Source organism: Cannabis sativa, chromosome 8, assembly GCF_029168945.1.
Source record: "Cannabis sativa cultivar Pink pepper isolate KNU-18-1 chromosome 8, ASM2916894v1, whole genome shotgun sequence".
NCBI lineage: Eukaryota > Viridiplantae > Streptophyta > Magnoliopsida > Rosales > Cannabaceae > Cannabis > Cannabis sativa.
This window is the reverse complement of record NC_083608.1, coordinates 39,720,769-39,737,666: the sequence shown is the minus strand read 5'-3', so window position 1 is coordinate 39,737,666 and position 16,898 is coordinate 39,720,769. Positions and strand designations below refer to the sequence as shown.

Below are 16,898 nucleotides of genomic sequence, written 5' to 3'. Positions count from 1 at the left end.
ACAACTGGATGTGAATAATGCATTTTTAAATGGCAATCTTCAAGAAGAAGTTTATATGTTACAACCACCTGGGTTTGAAGATCCCACAGCTCCTCATCTTGTTTGCAAACTTCATAAGGCACTCTACGGATTGAAGCAAGCCCCTAGAGCTTGGTTTGAGAGGCTGCAACAATGTTTGACCAGACTTGGATTTGTCTCATCCAAGGCAGACCATTCAATGTTCATTCAACACACACCAAGTTCAATAATCATCATCTTGGTTTATGTTGATGATATATTGGTCACTGGAAGTGATCAATCTGCTATAGCATCTCTTATAACTCAGCTGCACAATGAGTTTTCTCTAAAGGATTTGGGTTTGTTGGACTACTTCCTTGGCATTGAAGTGTTGTACACTGACCAAGGAATGATGTTAACTCAAACTAAATACATTAGAGATCTCCTCTGCAAGGCAAAAATGCAGGAAGCTAAGCCAAACTCGACCCCTATGACAAGTGGACAAAGGCTCTCTGCATATGGAAGTGATCCGATTGAAGATGTTCAGCTTTACAGGTCTATAGTTGGAGCTTTGCAGTATCTAACCATCACAAGACCTGAGATTGCCTTTAGCGTAAATAAAGTCTGTCAGTTTATGCATAACCCTTTGCAAACTCACTGGTTGGCAGTGAAGAGAATTTTAAGGTATATTAGTGGTACACAGTATCACGGGTTGCATCTAAAGCAATCGAATTCTCTTGATCTCAAAGCCTTCTGCGATGCAGATTGGGCCACAGATTGTGATGATAGGCGAAGTACATCTGGTTTTGCAATATTTTTGGGGTCAAATCTCATCACTTGGCAAAGCAAAAAACAGCATACGGTTTCCAGATCTAGTACTGAAGCTGAGTATAGGAGTTTGGCCAGTGTTGTAGCAGAGATATCTTGGTTGCAATCTCTGTTTTCTGAGCTGCATCTTAACCTCACACACCCCCCTGTAGTCTGGTGCGATAATTTGAGTACCATAATGCTTACTCAAAATCCCGTTTTACATGCCCGAACTAAGCACATTGAGTTAGATCTCTACTTTGTTCGAGAAAAAGTTCAACAAGGACTTATTGAAGTAAAACATGTTCCTTCCTTCGACCAATTGGCAGATGGTCTTACCAAAGCTATCTCAAGTGCTCGTTTTGCTAGCTTCAGAAACAATCTCACTATTGAAGATTCTTCAATGCTGAGATTGAGGGAGGATGTTAAGACTGTTAAGACAGTTAGAAGTTAGTTAGTCTGTTTTGTACAGCTGTCAGCCGTTAGTTTCATTCTGTTGTAAAGTTGTTAGCTGACAGTTGGTTGTTACAACCGATTCTTTCTGTCTTAGCTTGTATATATTCTTGCTCCTTTAGTGAGCCAATCAGTGAATCATTATCTTTCTCTGATTCAATCTTTCTCTTCCTCTTTTCTCTCTTTTCTTTCATTCATGTCCTTTGCTTTCAGTTCTGTTCTTAACAATCTTTGCAGCTATGTCAAGAAGGAACTTCAACACATGCTACATCAACAAAAATTACACCAACAAAATATAAAACTTATTGTTTGTAGTATATATAAAACTTATTATGTATAGATACAAATATTGAGATCTTTGATTTTAAAGATGCTTTTAGGATGTAATCGGTAAATGATTTTGGAGTAATGAATATACTTCTAATTCATCAAAAGAAAACCATCAACTAAAAAGTGAAAGATTATTGATAATAAATTTAATTGATTATATAGTATTTATTTTAGTAATAATTTAATAAAAAATAATATATAATATGATATAAATATATGAAAATTTTTATGTGGTTTAATAATTAAATGAAATTTATCTACTCAATGAGTTTATTTTTGCTAGAGTTTCATTGTACCACTAAAAAAATGCTTCTAGTGATAATTTTTTAGTCATAACATAAATTTTTTATGACTAAATGTGATTTTTACTCGACAAAAAGTTACTTATGAATAAAACATAATATTTAGACACAAGTTGTCACTAATTGATTAGTTTTAGACACAATAAGTATTGTGACTAAAAATATGTTTAATCACAACAAATTGTGATTTTTGTAACTAATATCTTTAACCACGGACTTTTTAGTCACAACATAAGAACAATAATTTATAATTAGTCTCAACTTTTTCTTTTTTAGTCACAAGTTTTGTTCTGACTAAAAGTAAGAATTTTTGTAGTGTACAAAAGAATTCTCTCCTTTTCGAGAATATGTAGGTTAAGACTTTATAGGTTAAGGATGCTTCATTCTCGGTGGGGTGATAGGGATAAGAACATGTACTTTTCATTTATTGGAGATTTTCTAGGTAGGTCTCAGATGGGGTCAGGTCCTCCCGCTCCCATTCTGCTAGACCATTCTTCTTACATCACCTCCAGTTGGTTCCTTTCATCAAATAGCTATCTAGAGGATGATGACTCTAATAATTTGATATATCAGTTTGTTAAAGAGGAATTTGGGCACCTGGGTAGGACAAGTTCTGTCTTGTATCCTCTATTAAACTTGACTAATTCCACTGTGAATATTGTGCTACTTTTCCATTTGATACTCACTAAGTTCTATTCACTTTTGCATGTCCTCAAATGGATGATACTTTTACCCTGGTGGACATGATCAATACTGATGTTGAGGGAGACGAAGTTACACTACTACAAAAATAATTTTTCTTGATGTTTTTAAATAGTCGTTTAAAGTATTTCTGTCAGTTTCTATATTCGTCGCATATACGACCGTCGCAAAATGAGCAAAATAGACGACAACTAAAAACCGTTGCTAATGTGAACTTCCCGACGGTTTAAATCGTGCCCTAAATATCATTGTGTTAGAATAGTATTTCTTTTTATTCGAGGAAGAATAATGTTTCTAAAAAATTCTAATGATTGAATAGTACTCATATATAAAATGATAAAGATAAATTCAGCTCCATATATAAATATAATATATCTAACATATTATTTAATTGATTATTTTTCTCTAACTGTATGAATATATTTTTTTTTTTTTGTTTTTATGTTTTTGTAAAATAATCCAAAAAAAAAAAAAAAAAACTTAACCAAAGACGCGGGATATAATTAAATGCTCTCCGAATTTCATTGTAATAAATTAATATTATAAACTTTTTATTCTTAGTTATTTAAAAGTATTAATATATCTAAAATGGAAGGGATAGGGATGTTTACTGGCCGACACACACACGTATATAAATAGCTTGAACTGTTGTTTTCCATCAACATTTTTTTACCTCTTCTTTAGTTTTGACGTGTGGGGTATCATTTAACTAAGATTTACACGGACAAAACATACATATTCCCAATCACTCCCACTCTCATGCAATAAATATATATATATATATATATATATATATATATATATTACATGTTTTTATCACCAAAAATGAAATAACCAAGGTCCCATTCCGATTAATTTCTCCAATAAAAAAGATAAACAATAAGGTCCCATTGGATTTTTGGGTATCTTCGTTTTAGCTCTCAACAAATTATACTATCCTAATCTACTTAAACTCTATAGCAAGAAAACATTGTTATTTGTTACATATTAAAAATATATTTAGTGCATAATAACTAAAAAGGAAAATTACTCAATATATTAATTTTTTATTTTTAAATTTACGGTTTGAGTTACTCCGGTAGTTTTTATGTAAGCTGTTATACGAATTTTAGTTGCGATTTAAATTGCTCCATTAGTTACTATAGGAGTTTTTATGTGTAATTTCGTAAAAATATATATATAAAAAAACTATTTTAAAGTATAAAAATAAAAAATACTTATAAATAAAGTTAAACCCTCCTCAAGATCATAACATGTTCAATCAGCTTTTGTTAAAGCAAAAATTAGGCAAAACCTATCATTTCATATTGCCAAAAAAAAAAAAAAGAGCAAAAAGAATGGGGGGAGTGGGAGCCAACTCAATTATTTAATGTTTTTTTTTTAAAAAAAAAAGGAATTTCTAGGCTATATTCAGTTAAAAAGAAAGAAATAAGAAAAGAGAGCAATATATTTTTAATTTTTGTGCTCTTGATATTATTATTAGTTTAGTAACTGCATTCAGAAAAAGGAAAGAACAATATTATTAGCCTAGATCCTTCTTTTTGGGAGGGCTTACTCACCATATAATAAAGCAGTGGTATTCACAAATGCTTCTTTCTTTTTAGTCTCCCACATTAAAGACCAAAGTTATCTTATTTTTTGTGTTATCAAAAAAAAAAGTTATATTATTTTTTTTGGGTCTACCCCAATTAATAATTTACAAAAGTACCCTTAATTATCAACTTCCTACATCATAAGTTTTTTTTTTCATCTCTCTAGTCTATATTTTAAGCAATTAAATTATATGAAAAGGGTATAATTTTCAGAAAAAATAAATATATCAAAAGGGGTATAAGGGTAACATGTTAGGGACAAAGACATAGTAGTAGGGCATGCCTAACATGTCAATGCTATAAAAGTTTCAATAATTTAGGGGTTAAAAATGCTATTTGTGAGTCCAAATAGATTGGCATCTTCCAAGATATAACCTTCATCAACATCAAGGCGTGCAAGTGGAACAAAAAATGGTACAAATGCATAAAATGAAAAATATGATTTGTATTTTCTCTGATTGGTCAAAGCTTCAAAGAAGTGAGCCACCATGGTGGGCCAAACACCTGGTATAGTGGAATAGAGGGGTGGTTTTGCAAGGCAAATGTGACAATTGCCAAGGATTGGGTGGGCCTAATTGAAAAACCAAAGAATTTTGGGCCCACTACACCGAACATTTTTATTTTAAGAATTTATTTCATTGTTTTTCTTTTAACTAAATATAAAAAAAAAAAAATAGGATCTCTACAACTCAACCTAGACCCACCACCCTTCCTCACAGCTAGTCAAATAATTTTGTATCCCCATTCCACTTCAAACCTCTATAAATAGCATAACACTCAACACCAAAACCCAACACAAACTAACTTTGTTAAAGAAAGAGATAGAGAGAAAAAACACAAAGAGAGTAGTAGAAAGGAAAGTGAAAAAAAAAAAAAAACAACAAAACTCATCAGCCAAAACAGTTATTATAGAGATGGAGAAGTTCCCTATTATCAATTTGGAGAAGCTCAATGGTGAGGAGAGGAACTCCATAATGGGGCAAATCAATGATGCCTGTGAAAACTGGGGTTTCTTTGAGGTAAAGATACACACACACACACACACTAAAATGATAGTACTTTCTTCTATTTTTTTCTTTGGACTTATATTAGTTTGCTTGCACAATACAATACTCATGTTTTACCTATGTGGTTTTTTTAGCTTGTGAATCATGGCATACCCCATGAGTTCTTGGACACAGTTGAAAAGATGACAAAAGAACACTACAGAAAGTGTATGGAGGAAAGGTTCAAGGAGCTTGTGAAAAGCAAAGGCCTTGATGCTGTTCAAGCAGAGGTCAATGACATTGATTGGGAAAGCACCTTTTTCCTGCGCCACCTTCCTGTCTCAAATATAGCTGAGATCCCAGATCTTGATGATGAATACAGGTAAAAATTTCTGACTCAAAACTCAGAAAAAAACAAAAGAAAGAAAAAAAAATCTCCCAAAAAGCCTCTGACTGGGCATTGAATTTAATTGGATTGACTATTCTTCTTTTCTGTAATATTTTGAGTGAATTAGTACTAAATAGTAACACTGACTTGGGTACAATAAATACCATAAAGTTGAAAAAGAAAATTAGAAAAAAGTGGGGTATGAGAAATGACATCTCATGACAAAATTTCCAAATAATAATGCAGGAAAATCATGAAGGAATTTGCTCAGAAGTTGGAGAAACTAGCAGAGTATCTGTTAGAGCTGCTATGTGAGAATCTTGGACTAGAAAAAGGGTACCTGAAAAAAGCATTTTATGGATCAAAAGGCCCAACCTTTGGGACCAAGGTCAGCAACTACCCTCCTTGCCCTAAGCCTGATCTGATCAAGGGTCTCAGGGCCCACACCGACGCCGGTGGCATCATTCTCCTCTTTCAGGATGACAAGGTCAGCGGCCTCCAGCTCCTCAAGGATGACAAATGGATTGATGTGCCTCCTATGCGCCACTCTATTGTTATCAACCTTGGTGACCAACTTGAGGTATAAAATATAAATTCAAAATCAATTCCAAAATCACTGTGCTTGATTGACATAATTGACAACTAAAACTATGATATGACCCTTTCGATTTCAGCATATAATATCAAATCTCAACTCTCAACCACTAAAATGAATCACTGAGTCCATTATTTAGGACCCTTTTGAGCATAGTCATGATTAGAACACTAATATAATTCATTTGTTTTTTTTTTCTTCTTCTTTTCAGGTGATCACCAATGGAAGATACAAGAGTGTTCTTCACAGGGTAATTGCACAAACAGATGGTACTCGTATGTCTTTAGCTTCATTCTACAATCCTGGAAGTGATGCTGTTATCTACCCAGCACCATCTCTGGTGGAGAAAGAAGCTGAAGAGAAAAACCAAGTCTACCCAAAATTTGTTTTTGAAGATTACATGAAGCTCTACACTACAGTCAAGTTCCAACCCAAGGAGCCAAGATTTGAGGCCATGAAAGCTGTCGAAGCTAAGGTCACCTTGGGCCCAATTGCCACAGCTTGAAATATACAATGTTTTTTTTTTACTTGCTAAATAAATAAAAATATATTTATATATATTATAACAAGAAAAGAAAAGAAAAAAAAAATAAGAGGTGTTTTCTATGTTTTAGCCATGTTGTAACAAGTTTTTAATCATTTGTTATAAAAATATTATTACTCTTTTTCGGTGTTAATTTATTATTTTGTAGAAAGGTAACTAAAGTTGCAAGTTAATAAATATATTTGAAGATAAAAAGGTTTTTGTTTAATGTTTTCGATCTATTCTTGTTTATTTTCAGTACAATTCTTTTCCCTTAGTTTTCGTTATGGCTAAGTGGGGAGTAGATCTCAAAAAGTCATAGGCTGTCCCCGGAAGTTAGTTAATAACATATAAAAGATAAAAACATTACTTAAAAGAGGGATAAACATACTAATTTTGTAGCTGTTTGTACAAGTTATATACTATTTTATTCATGTAGTAAAAAGAAGAAAACAGAATTATATAACTGAAGTCTAGTCTTACATTATTTTAATAGTATAAACGAGAAAGCTAGCAGATTTTAAATTTTTTGTTTAAAATAATAAGTGCCAAACACTAGGATATGCCTTGGAGTCACCTACATTTCTATTTTTGTATTACAAATAAAGTATAAATTATGACAAATATTGAACAATAAAGTAATCATTCAATGTTTAGGAGAAAGTCAAATATTTGTAAACAAGGAGATTAAGAGTTTGGGTCAACACCCCTCATAGGCGTGAAGAGTAAAATCTTAATTCTAAGTAGTTAGATTTAATTTATGTTATATTGTATTGGGATCCAAGGTTTAAGATTCTTATAAGATTCAACAATTTTTTTTTCAAAACCGAAATTTTATTTTATGCTTTCGCTATGATTCTGATATTAACCCTAAAAACCAACATTAGACTCCTTACAATCTCATCTACCTTATCAAAGGTAATCTACCACGTCAGTAATTAATGTCCTTCATTGGGATTGAGGCATTTTTTATCATAACATTTGCCTCGATACGTGTCTGTACATGAATTAGTCATCTTTCATAATATTCCAAGCATCACGCGCTTTCTCAATACGTGTAGGATTCACGAACTAAGAAGCTAAGGTTGTGTGTACGATGCTAGTTGTAATCCAAAGGTCCCCAACCTTCTCCATTCGAAAACATAAAAGGCGAAAAGGTCTCTTCGTTTTCAAGATTATCCACATGTTCATGGTAAACTAGAAAGAAGACTGCGAACTTCTGCCATCTTCAAATTCCAGAAGCTTCGGGGGTAAATATTATTCATGTTTTCGTAAGGATGACACGTGGCGTTTACAAAGTAAGATTAACTCGGAATGACTTGGAGTAAAGCCCTTTCTAAAGATAAGTCTAGCCCAGACGAAAGATGGGCCCGAGCCCCTCTAAAGCCCAAAAATCTCGCTTCTAGAAGGAGGCTCATCCGAATCTTAAAGGGTCTCCAGTATTCTTGAGAAAGAATATACGAAGCCCTCCGGATGAACATTGGGACGCATTTGGAGAGGGTATTCCAAGAGGCACCTGAGAAGCCTAATAGGATGACGTGGCTACCCTCTGACACCTGGTCCCACCGTATTAGATCTTGTCCCCTAATCAGAGCATGATAATGCATGCACCACCAAAAAGAAAACCTCCCTTTTGTCCCACGACACACCTTTGACAATATAGTACATATATGCGGCGCATGTAGGACATCTATCCCAGACCGCGTGGTCCCTAGACATACGGAAGCCTTTGTCCCATGAGCCAGAATCTTGCTAGTGGGCCCAAAGTCATGTATTTCATGTATTTACCCCAATAGTAAGCCTAGTTTTACATAGAAACCCTACCGGATCACAAGTATGCTGAATCTAGATCCTAGCCTATAAATACCTATTTATACCTTCATGCAAGGGGAATGATTAATTCACTTCACATCTTCTTAGGCTTCTTCTTCTCTAAGCTAGAATAACCTAAGTGAGGACAAATAGCAAGAAGGTAAGGTTCTTAAGCTTGTAAGATCCTATTGTAATACATTCAAGCCATTCAGCTTAATAGATTGACTCGTGAAATAGAATTAATTAACACTCGAACTACATAAAACTCTCTATCTCTATTTTTATATTTATTTAATTAATTTATTAAGCTCTTCTTTAAATCGGTTTTTAAAAATATCAATAAATAATAAGAATTTAAATACTTATAAATACTCAAAATTTTATCACACTCTATAAATAAAAGTATATGGAGATTTCAGGTTTTTTTTCCCTCTCTAAAGTTCAAGTGTATTACACAACTAATTATTTCATATGACTCAGAATTAGAAATATGCTGATTACCACATGTTACATGTATCACTAGTAAATCGCCATACGTACGATGAGTTTATTGAACAGAATAAACAGTTTATTAGATGATACCAACATAGTTTTATTGAACAGAATCAATAAATTTGTGGTAAAGCTGTTTGGACAAAATTGATGATAATTTTTTGTTAAAAAAAAAAAAAAATTGATGATAATTTTTTCTTTAATAGACTATAATTTTTACTATTAATTTAACTAAGTAGGAGGAAATCGTTGGATATGTAGCTATAAATTCACCATGCAAAAACAGAGCATGCACCACGATGTTATTAGTAGATATATAGGCAGTATAGTTTGAAATGCATATACATAAAGGTGTTTTTTATTAACTATACAATACAAGAATAATAATAACAACTAATTATTATTATAATAAAGGTAGCCGACATAATGTACTCCATCTCATTTAAAGTAATTTTTAATGGAGAGTACAAAGAGAGGCAAATATGTGTAATTGTCCCTCAATTTTTGGTCCATGTTACCATTTATTGGAAGTATAAGAAAAAGGCTTATATTATATTATATAAACAGAAATGATAAGTATCACAAGAGCTAGATATCGCTATTAATACAAATTAATATTGATATAAAAATTGTTAACCACTCGTAATATATGTCACATCGTTATAGTATTGAGTACTGTAAAATACGCAATGCACCTATATAAACTATAGGGATATTTATGGTTTATTATGGTAGGAGTGTAGGACTAGGAGGAGCTTAGGTCTCTTAAACACTCAAGATGTTGAGAATTGTCTCCTCTATCTTTATTTTTTTCTTTACACATAAGCTAATTATGGGAAACTTTATCATACCAATAAAAAACAATTTCAAAGTGTGATCAAGCAAAGAGAACACTCTTTATTTCTTTCTTTTTTATAAAGATTTTTCATTGCCCAACACAAAATGAACATGCAGTCCACAAAAATGCCACTTTATATATTATGACACCCACACTTTCAACTACCACATAAGAATTCAACTAGCTAGATTGTGACAGTTAGTGCGTGGAGCAGATAATAAGTACCTAAAAGACTATAAATATGTATATTTATTGTACCCAGATCTTTCACTTTTTATTATTTATTTGTTATAATTATACTGTTTTTGGAATCATCTGATAGATTCATAGACAAGTTAAGAACAAAATAAACATTAATTAATTAGAGAATCATGCACTTTGTGCGGCTAAGTTTGCTTATTCATTTGTCAGTTCTTCAAACTTAATTTTATATTTCAAACGTTAACTCAGTGAATGGCTTTTCTTTTTTATTTGATGGGGCATAGTTATGACTCTATGCAAAGAATGTAGCAGCTGATCAATGAGCACTACATGCTCCCACATAAAAAAAAAAAAAAAAAAAAAAAAAGAAATATATAAATTATCCCTAAAAATTCAGCAAAATGACATTGTTTGCCTTAATTCTTACATCAGTTGTGTGTGAATTTTTTGAGGTATTTATATTCTATTCTATGCTGATAGTAATCACTAACACTAGGATAGAGTTTTGTCAATATTCTTTAAAATCAAAAAATTAGAACGGAACCCTTCAGGGTTATAAGGGATTAAAATTTGAAGAAAAAAAAAATGCATGGCTTTAATAATTAATTAACATTTAAATATGAATTTAATCAGAAAATTTTATCATGGCTTAAATATTTTCATTCATATTTTTAATCAGAAAATTGTATGATACTGCTTTATGAAATATACTTGAGAAACGATCAGTTGGCTCTAGTTCTTCTCGTCAAATGATTATTCAATAAAATTTAATATATGACTAAATGATTTGTTTTTATTATTTTTTTTTTTGGATTATTTTAAAAAATATGAGAAAAATTATTAAAATTATAATAAATATGGCATAAAAAATAAATGTCACTAAATATGACATTATCTAACCAATCAAACTAAAAATATAGTTTTTTTTTTTTAAAAAAAAAACCAAAACATTAAAAAGAAATCTGAATTTAAAATTTATAAAAAAATTAAAACTTAATTAAATTACCATAAAAAATATTAAAATTCACTTCATATTTATTTTGTTAAAAAAACAAACCAAATAAAACTATAGTGATCGCTGGAGTTATCACTCGTGCCGAAAAAGTCACCGGAGTTTGCTGCCGGCACCGGAAAAGTCGTCGGAGTAGCTGCCGGTACTGAAAAAGTCATCGGAATTGCTGCCGGCGCCGAAAAAGTTGTCAGAATTAGCATTGTCGCTGGAAAAATCACAGGAAAAATAAACTGGTTTCTTGATGAAGAAACCGATTTCTTGGTGATTTTTTCAGTAATTTTACCGGTGACAATGCCAATTCCGACGACTATTCTAGAGTTTGATGTCGGTGCCAAAAAAGTCGCCGGAGTAATTGCCGGTGTCGAAAAAATCGCCGGAGTTATTGCTGGTGTCAAAAAAGTCGTCAAAATTGGCATTGTCGCCAGCAAAATCACTAGAAAAATCACCAAGAGAGTGGTTTTTTCATTAAGAAACCGGTTTCTTCACCAAGAAAGTGGTTTCTTCATCAAGGAACTAGTTTTGTTACACAACAATAATAAATATTATGAAAACAAAACAAAAATGATATACACTGAATATAATTGAAACCAGTTTCATCAATCAATCAAATAGAGAAAAAAAAATACAAAAAAAATTACCAAGAAATTGGTTTCTTGATGAAGAAAAGAAACTAGTTTCTTGGTGATTTTTTTGGTAATTTTTCCGATGACAATGCCAATTTCGACGAATTTCCTAGAGTTTAGTGTTGGTACTGAAAAAGTCACCGGAGTAGCTGCTGGTGTATTAGTCGTTAGAGTTGGTACCAACGACAGAAAAGTAGTCAGAATTTCCATTGTCGTCAGAAAAATCACTGAAAAAATCACTAAGAAACTGGTTCCTTAGTTTCTTGGTAATTTTTCCAGCGACTATGCCAATTCTGATGACTTTTTTGAAGTTTGTTGTCGGTGCCGGAAAAGTCGCTGGAGTAGTTGCTAGCGTCAGAAAATTCGTCAGAATTGGCATTGTCAATGGAAAAATCACCAAGAAAGTGGTTTCTTCATCAAGAAACCGGTTTCTTCTTCTCTTGGTGATTTTTTCAGTGATTTTTCTGGCGACAATACCAATTTCGACGAATTTTTCGGCGCCGACAGCAACTCCGACGACTTTTCTGGCACCAACTGCTACTCCGGTGACTTTTCCGGCACCGACAGCAAACTCCGGTGACTTTTTTGATATCAATGACAAATGAAACTTCCTAAATAAATAAAAACATTAAATATGGAATTTGAAAACCTAATTACATGACATATCAAATACCATAAAAAGACTTAAAAATAAAAAAAAATACCATATAAATTGGTCAAACTTAAATGTGCCATATTTATCATAAAAACTTTTAAAATCCCATAAGTCTAATTTCTCTTTTTTGTTTTTTTACTATAACCTTTGTAGAGTTTGTTCTATTTATTTTTTCAAAGAAAAAAAAAACACTATAACTATAGGCACCATTGCAAATGTTATGCGTCCCTTCGATTGCATTACGTTCATATTTTTTTTAGAGTTTACGAGTACTAAAGATTGAAGTGGTGCTAATCTAACCCAATTCAAGAGTAGTTAATGTACAAAATTATATATTATTAGATGTAGTTGGATAAGTAAATTAGAATTATACTATTTGTTGTAATGATTTTATATGAAAAATGATTTAAGCTGGAAATAAGTAATTTAATTTAATCTTGTTTTAAATTTCATATTTGGAGGACGAATTGATAAAAGTTTGAAAAATGGAGAAAGTTGACAAAATTCAAAGGTCAAATATAACAATAGGCCCAAGCCCAACTCTCACACGTGTTTTATACATGTGCTTACATAGCATGTTTTTCTTTCTGCAATCAAATACGTGGCATATTGTTTAGGAGCTTTTTATCCAACTTCAAGCACCTTTTAATTGATCTATTTTACATAAATAATGTGATCCATTTATCTTCAATTTCTATTGACAGTGGCGGACCCAGAATTTAAAGTGAGGGGGGGCATAAATAAATTTAAAAAAAAAATATAAAGTGTAGTTAGTGGGATTTGAACCTTTCACATCTAACCTATTTACCAACTACCTTAACCATTACACCAAGGTTACTATTATGTCTATAAATATTATCTTTTAATACAAATATATGTTGTAACTAAGTAAAATACATATACATTTTTTTCTCGATTTTTTTTTTCAGGGGGGGCGACTGCCCCCCCTCGCTACAATGTGGGTCCGCCCCTGTCTATTGATATATAATTTTGGAATAAAATGCATTTATGGATTAAAATTAAATAGATTTAGACTTTATGGTGATTATATATATATATATATATTTATATATGATGTTATCTGGTATAGAAGAAAACTATCATATCAGTAACATTCTTAGTAAAAACTCACCTAGCCAAATTATAGATCGCAAAATTATAATATTTTGAAATAAATAAAAATTTACAACTTAACAAACGATTAGAGAGACATAGTTACTAATACCCCAACTGGAATAGGCTCCTTTTAGCGTCTTGATAACTGTCTCAAAGTCACTCTCTATCATCACAAAAAGGTGATTCAATGAAATTGTTGTCTCCATAGCTAACAGACAGGTTGTAACTTCTACAACAAGAGTATCACAAAAATTGAGCATGTTAGTAGCTACCCACAAAACAGACTCTGTATGGTCCCTGGCCAAAGTCACCACGCACATTGAACTCCAACCAACTTTAACATCACAGTTGATTTTGACCCAATCATCAGGAAGAGGGGAACAAGCAGAGACTCAATAGCCTTCGACGAATCAAACAAACAAGAACCGTAATCTGCTTAACAAATAGAGATAGAGTCAATACAATGTTTAAGGTTACTTAAAAAATCATTTTGTACCTTATTCTTGCATGCTTCTCAGATTTTATCCACCACAACGAAGCATAAAGGAACAATTCATGAACATCGTCCACTCCTTTAGACTTCATACTCCATAGAAATTGAACTCAATCCCAAACACGGGCTCTAGAATCCATAACCGGCATTACTCCCTAGGGGGATGACCTCCACTGGTGAAAGGAAAAATTGCAATATAGTAACACATGCTCAATTGTTTCCTCTCCCTCCCCACAAAGAGGACATGAAACTTCCTCAATATGTAATCTTCTAGAGAGGAGAAAGTGGATAGGGAGAGCATTTGAGAGAATCTCCACCAAAGGACCTTGTGACGCTCCAAAATTTTAGAATTCCAAAATTTATTCCACATAGCAGGAGCAACATTGCACAATGGTGCACGATTCAAATCTTGAATCAGGTATCTAGATTTAGTAGAGAATAAATCATTTAGCTCTTTAGTCCATATCCACTTATCCCTATCCTGGCCATAGGGTCTACCACTTTTGATCATATTATTGGTTTGTTTCTGGGTCAAAAAAAAGCATGTAGTTTGGAGATGTCCCAATTCCCATTGTTTGAAAGTAAATTCGCAACTTTCTCCAAACCCTCAGGTCGATTGTTATTAGATTGACAATAGAAATTTTGGCCATGTATAACCCACAGATCATCCTAGATATTTGTTTCTTTCCCATTCGAAAAAAGTTTACAGGCCCCTTGTTTAAAAATTTCTTTAGATTTCACAACATTCTTCCAAAACCATGAATCAGATTTCTTAAAGGAACAATTCAAGAAAGGCATACCTTTTAGATACTTGGCACTTAAAATCTTACAACACAGAGATTGATCCTCATTAATGAGAGCTCAACCCCACTTAGCCAGTAAAGCCTAATTCATTTCCAAAATCTTTCAGAAGCCTAGTCCTCCTTAGGATTTTGGGACACAACTGATCCTAAGCCTTTTATATAGATAACATGGTTGCCTTGTTCACAAACCCACCAAAAGTCCCTGACCATACCATAAATTCTAGAGGCTAGTTTTTTCGACAACTTTGTGGTCTGCATGGAGTAAACTGGTAAAATAAGGCCAACCAAGTTGATCAAAGTAGCATGACCAACTTTTGACAAGGATTTCAACTTCCATCCGTGAAGCTTCGAGATAAGGTTATCAAGAATGAAGTTGAAATTTCCATCCTTATTGCGAGTTCTAAACAACAAAATCCCTAGGTAATTAATGTTGCCAATGGCATTGTCGAGCCCAAGTTCTTATTTTATACCACGTTTTATCCTATTATTACTGAAGAAAATAGATAGTTTTAGCTTATTTATTCTCTGACCAGACCAATCATAAAATTTCTCCAGATGCCAAACGCCCTTGGCTTCCCTCATGGTGGCCCTACCCACAAGGATTAGATCATCGACAAAGAAAAGACGAGAAAGCTGGGGTCTATTCCTACTCAACTTGATGCCTCTAATGGTTCCAACACCCAGGGTGTTCTCTAGAATACGCAAGAGGATATTAGCAGCCTAAATAAATAGATAAGGGGAAAGGGGATCCCCTTGTCTTATGCCACACTCAGGAGCAAAATTGCTAACAGTGCCTCCATTTAGGCAAATATTGAAGGAAGTCGTAGAGATGCACCGACAGACCCAATTACAAAACTTGTTAGGAGCCTTGAAGTTGCAGAGCACATGATCAATAAATTGCCAGCTTAGCTTATCATGGGCTTTAACTAAGTCAGTTTTAAAGCAAAAAAAAACCTTCTTTTCCTTTTTTTGAGATTAAACGAATGGATGATCTCTCTGACTAGCACATTATTATCTTGAATATTTTGCCATGGAACAAAAGCTGCCTGAGTAAGGCAAATCAACATGGGGAGAATCGGTCTAATTCTATTGTCAATGATTTTTGGGATAACCTTGTAAACCACATTTCAAAGAGAAATATGTTTGAATTGTGACACTTTTTTTTTGGGTTGGGAACCTTAGGAATCAGGACTATATTTGTTTCGTTGAGACCCTTATGCATAGTTCCTGATTGAAATAAATCCAAAACTACCTCACAGAGATCTGCACCCATTGAGTTCTAGTATTGCTTAAAGAACAAGATAGACATACCATCTAGTCTCGGGGCTTTCAAACTTCTCATAGAGAAAAGTGTCTTTCTAATTTACTCATGCCCTGGGATTAATTCTAGTTCAACTTGATTAAGGGAAGAAAGGTGTTCCAAAATCAAATGGTCCATACTCTCTAGAGGTCCCTGGACCGGATTAGTGAAGATATCCCCCAGGAAAGATGAGAACTCCTTTCCAAAATTTCTTTCTTATTCGTTATCCAGACCCAATTCTATTCAAGATACTCTCCACACTATTTTGCCTATTTCGGATGGTGGCAGCAATGAAAAAAAACTTAAAACATTTATCACCATCCTTAATCCAAGAAACACGAGATCTATATTGCTAATATAATGCTTTCCACTGTAAAGCCTTGTTAAGGGCCTTTCTCACTTCAACTTCATGGGCCCAATTCTTAGAACCAGCTGGCATTTTCAGAATATTCCGGAGATGATTTTTGAGCTGGCTAATGCTAGTATCCAACTTACAAAAATTCTCTCTACTCCACCTACTCAATGACAGACGGGTAGCCCCCACCTTCTTAAAAATTCTAGCCAGGGCCCACTCATGAGAAGTTGAATTTTGTTAACATTAATTTTTGTTAACTCAAAATAATAAGTCATTTCGTAATAAATATATCATAGAAATAATAATAAATTATTATATAACACCAGGGATTTTACGTGATTTTGCAGTTAAATCTGTATACTCCACGAGTTTATCTTATAATGATATTTTTCTGTATAATTGTTACAAGATACAAGTGTTGATCTTTTTCTCTCTCAAAAAAATCTATCCCTTTTTCTGTGAAATGTTCTCCTATTTATAAGAATATAAGTTGGCAGTTATTTACATTCAATTCAAAATATAA

At 33.0% G+C, this 16,898-nt stretch overlaps 1 protein-coding gene across 1 annotated transcript; it reads left to right on the top strand.

Annotated features, from left to right (window-relative positions):
* Window positions 1-4,874: 4,874 nt before the first annotated feature.
* Window positions 4,875-6,816, top strand: LOC115699412 (1-aminocyclopropane-1-carboxylate oxidase). The gene is made up of 4 exons (XM_030626803.2): window positions 4,875-5,202; window positions 5,325-5,551; window positions 5,804-6,137; window positions 6,364-6,816. The coding sequence occupies exons 1-4, from the start codon at window positions 5,098-5,100 to the stop codon at window positions 6,655-6,657; spliced, it is 960 nt and encodes a 319-aa protein (XP_030482663.1). The 5' UTR covers window positions 4,875-5,097; the 3' UTR covers window positions 6,658-6,816.
* The last annotated feature ends 10,082 nt before the right edge of the window (window positions 6,817-16,898 follow it).

Excerpts from the sequence above, each read along its gene's own strand:
- LOC115699412 (XM_030626803.2), top strand. The coding sequence starts at position 5,098 with ATGGAGAAGTTCCCTATTATCAATTTGGAGAAGCTCAATGGTGAGGAG. Across the intron at positions 5,203-5,324 it reads AAAACTGGGGTTTCTTTGAG|CTTGTGAATCATGGCATACC; the intron begins GTAAAGATACAC and ends TGGTTTTTTTAG. Across the intron at positions 5,552-5,803 it reads GATCTTGATGATGAATACAG|GAAAATCATGAAGGAATTTG; the intron begins GTAAAAATTTCT and ends ATAATAATGCAG.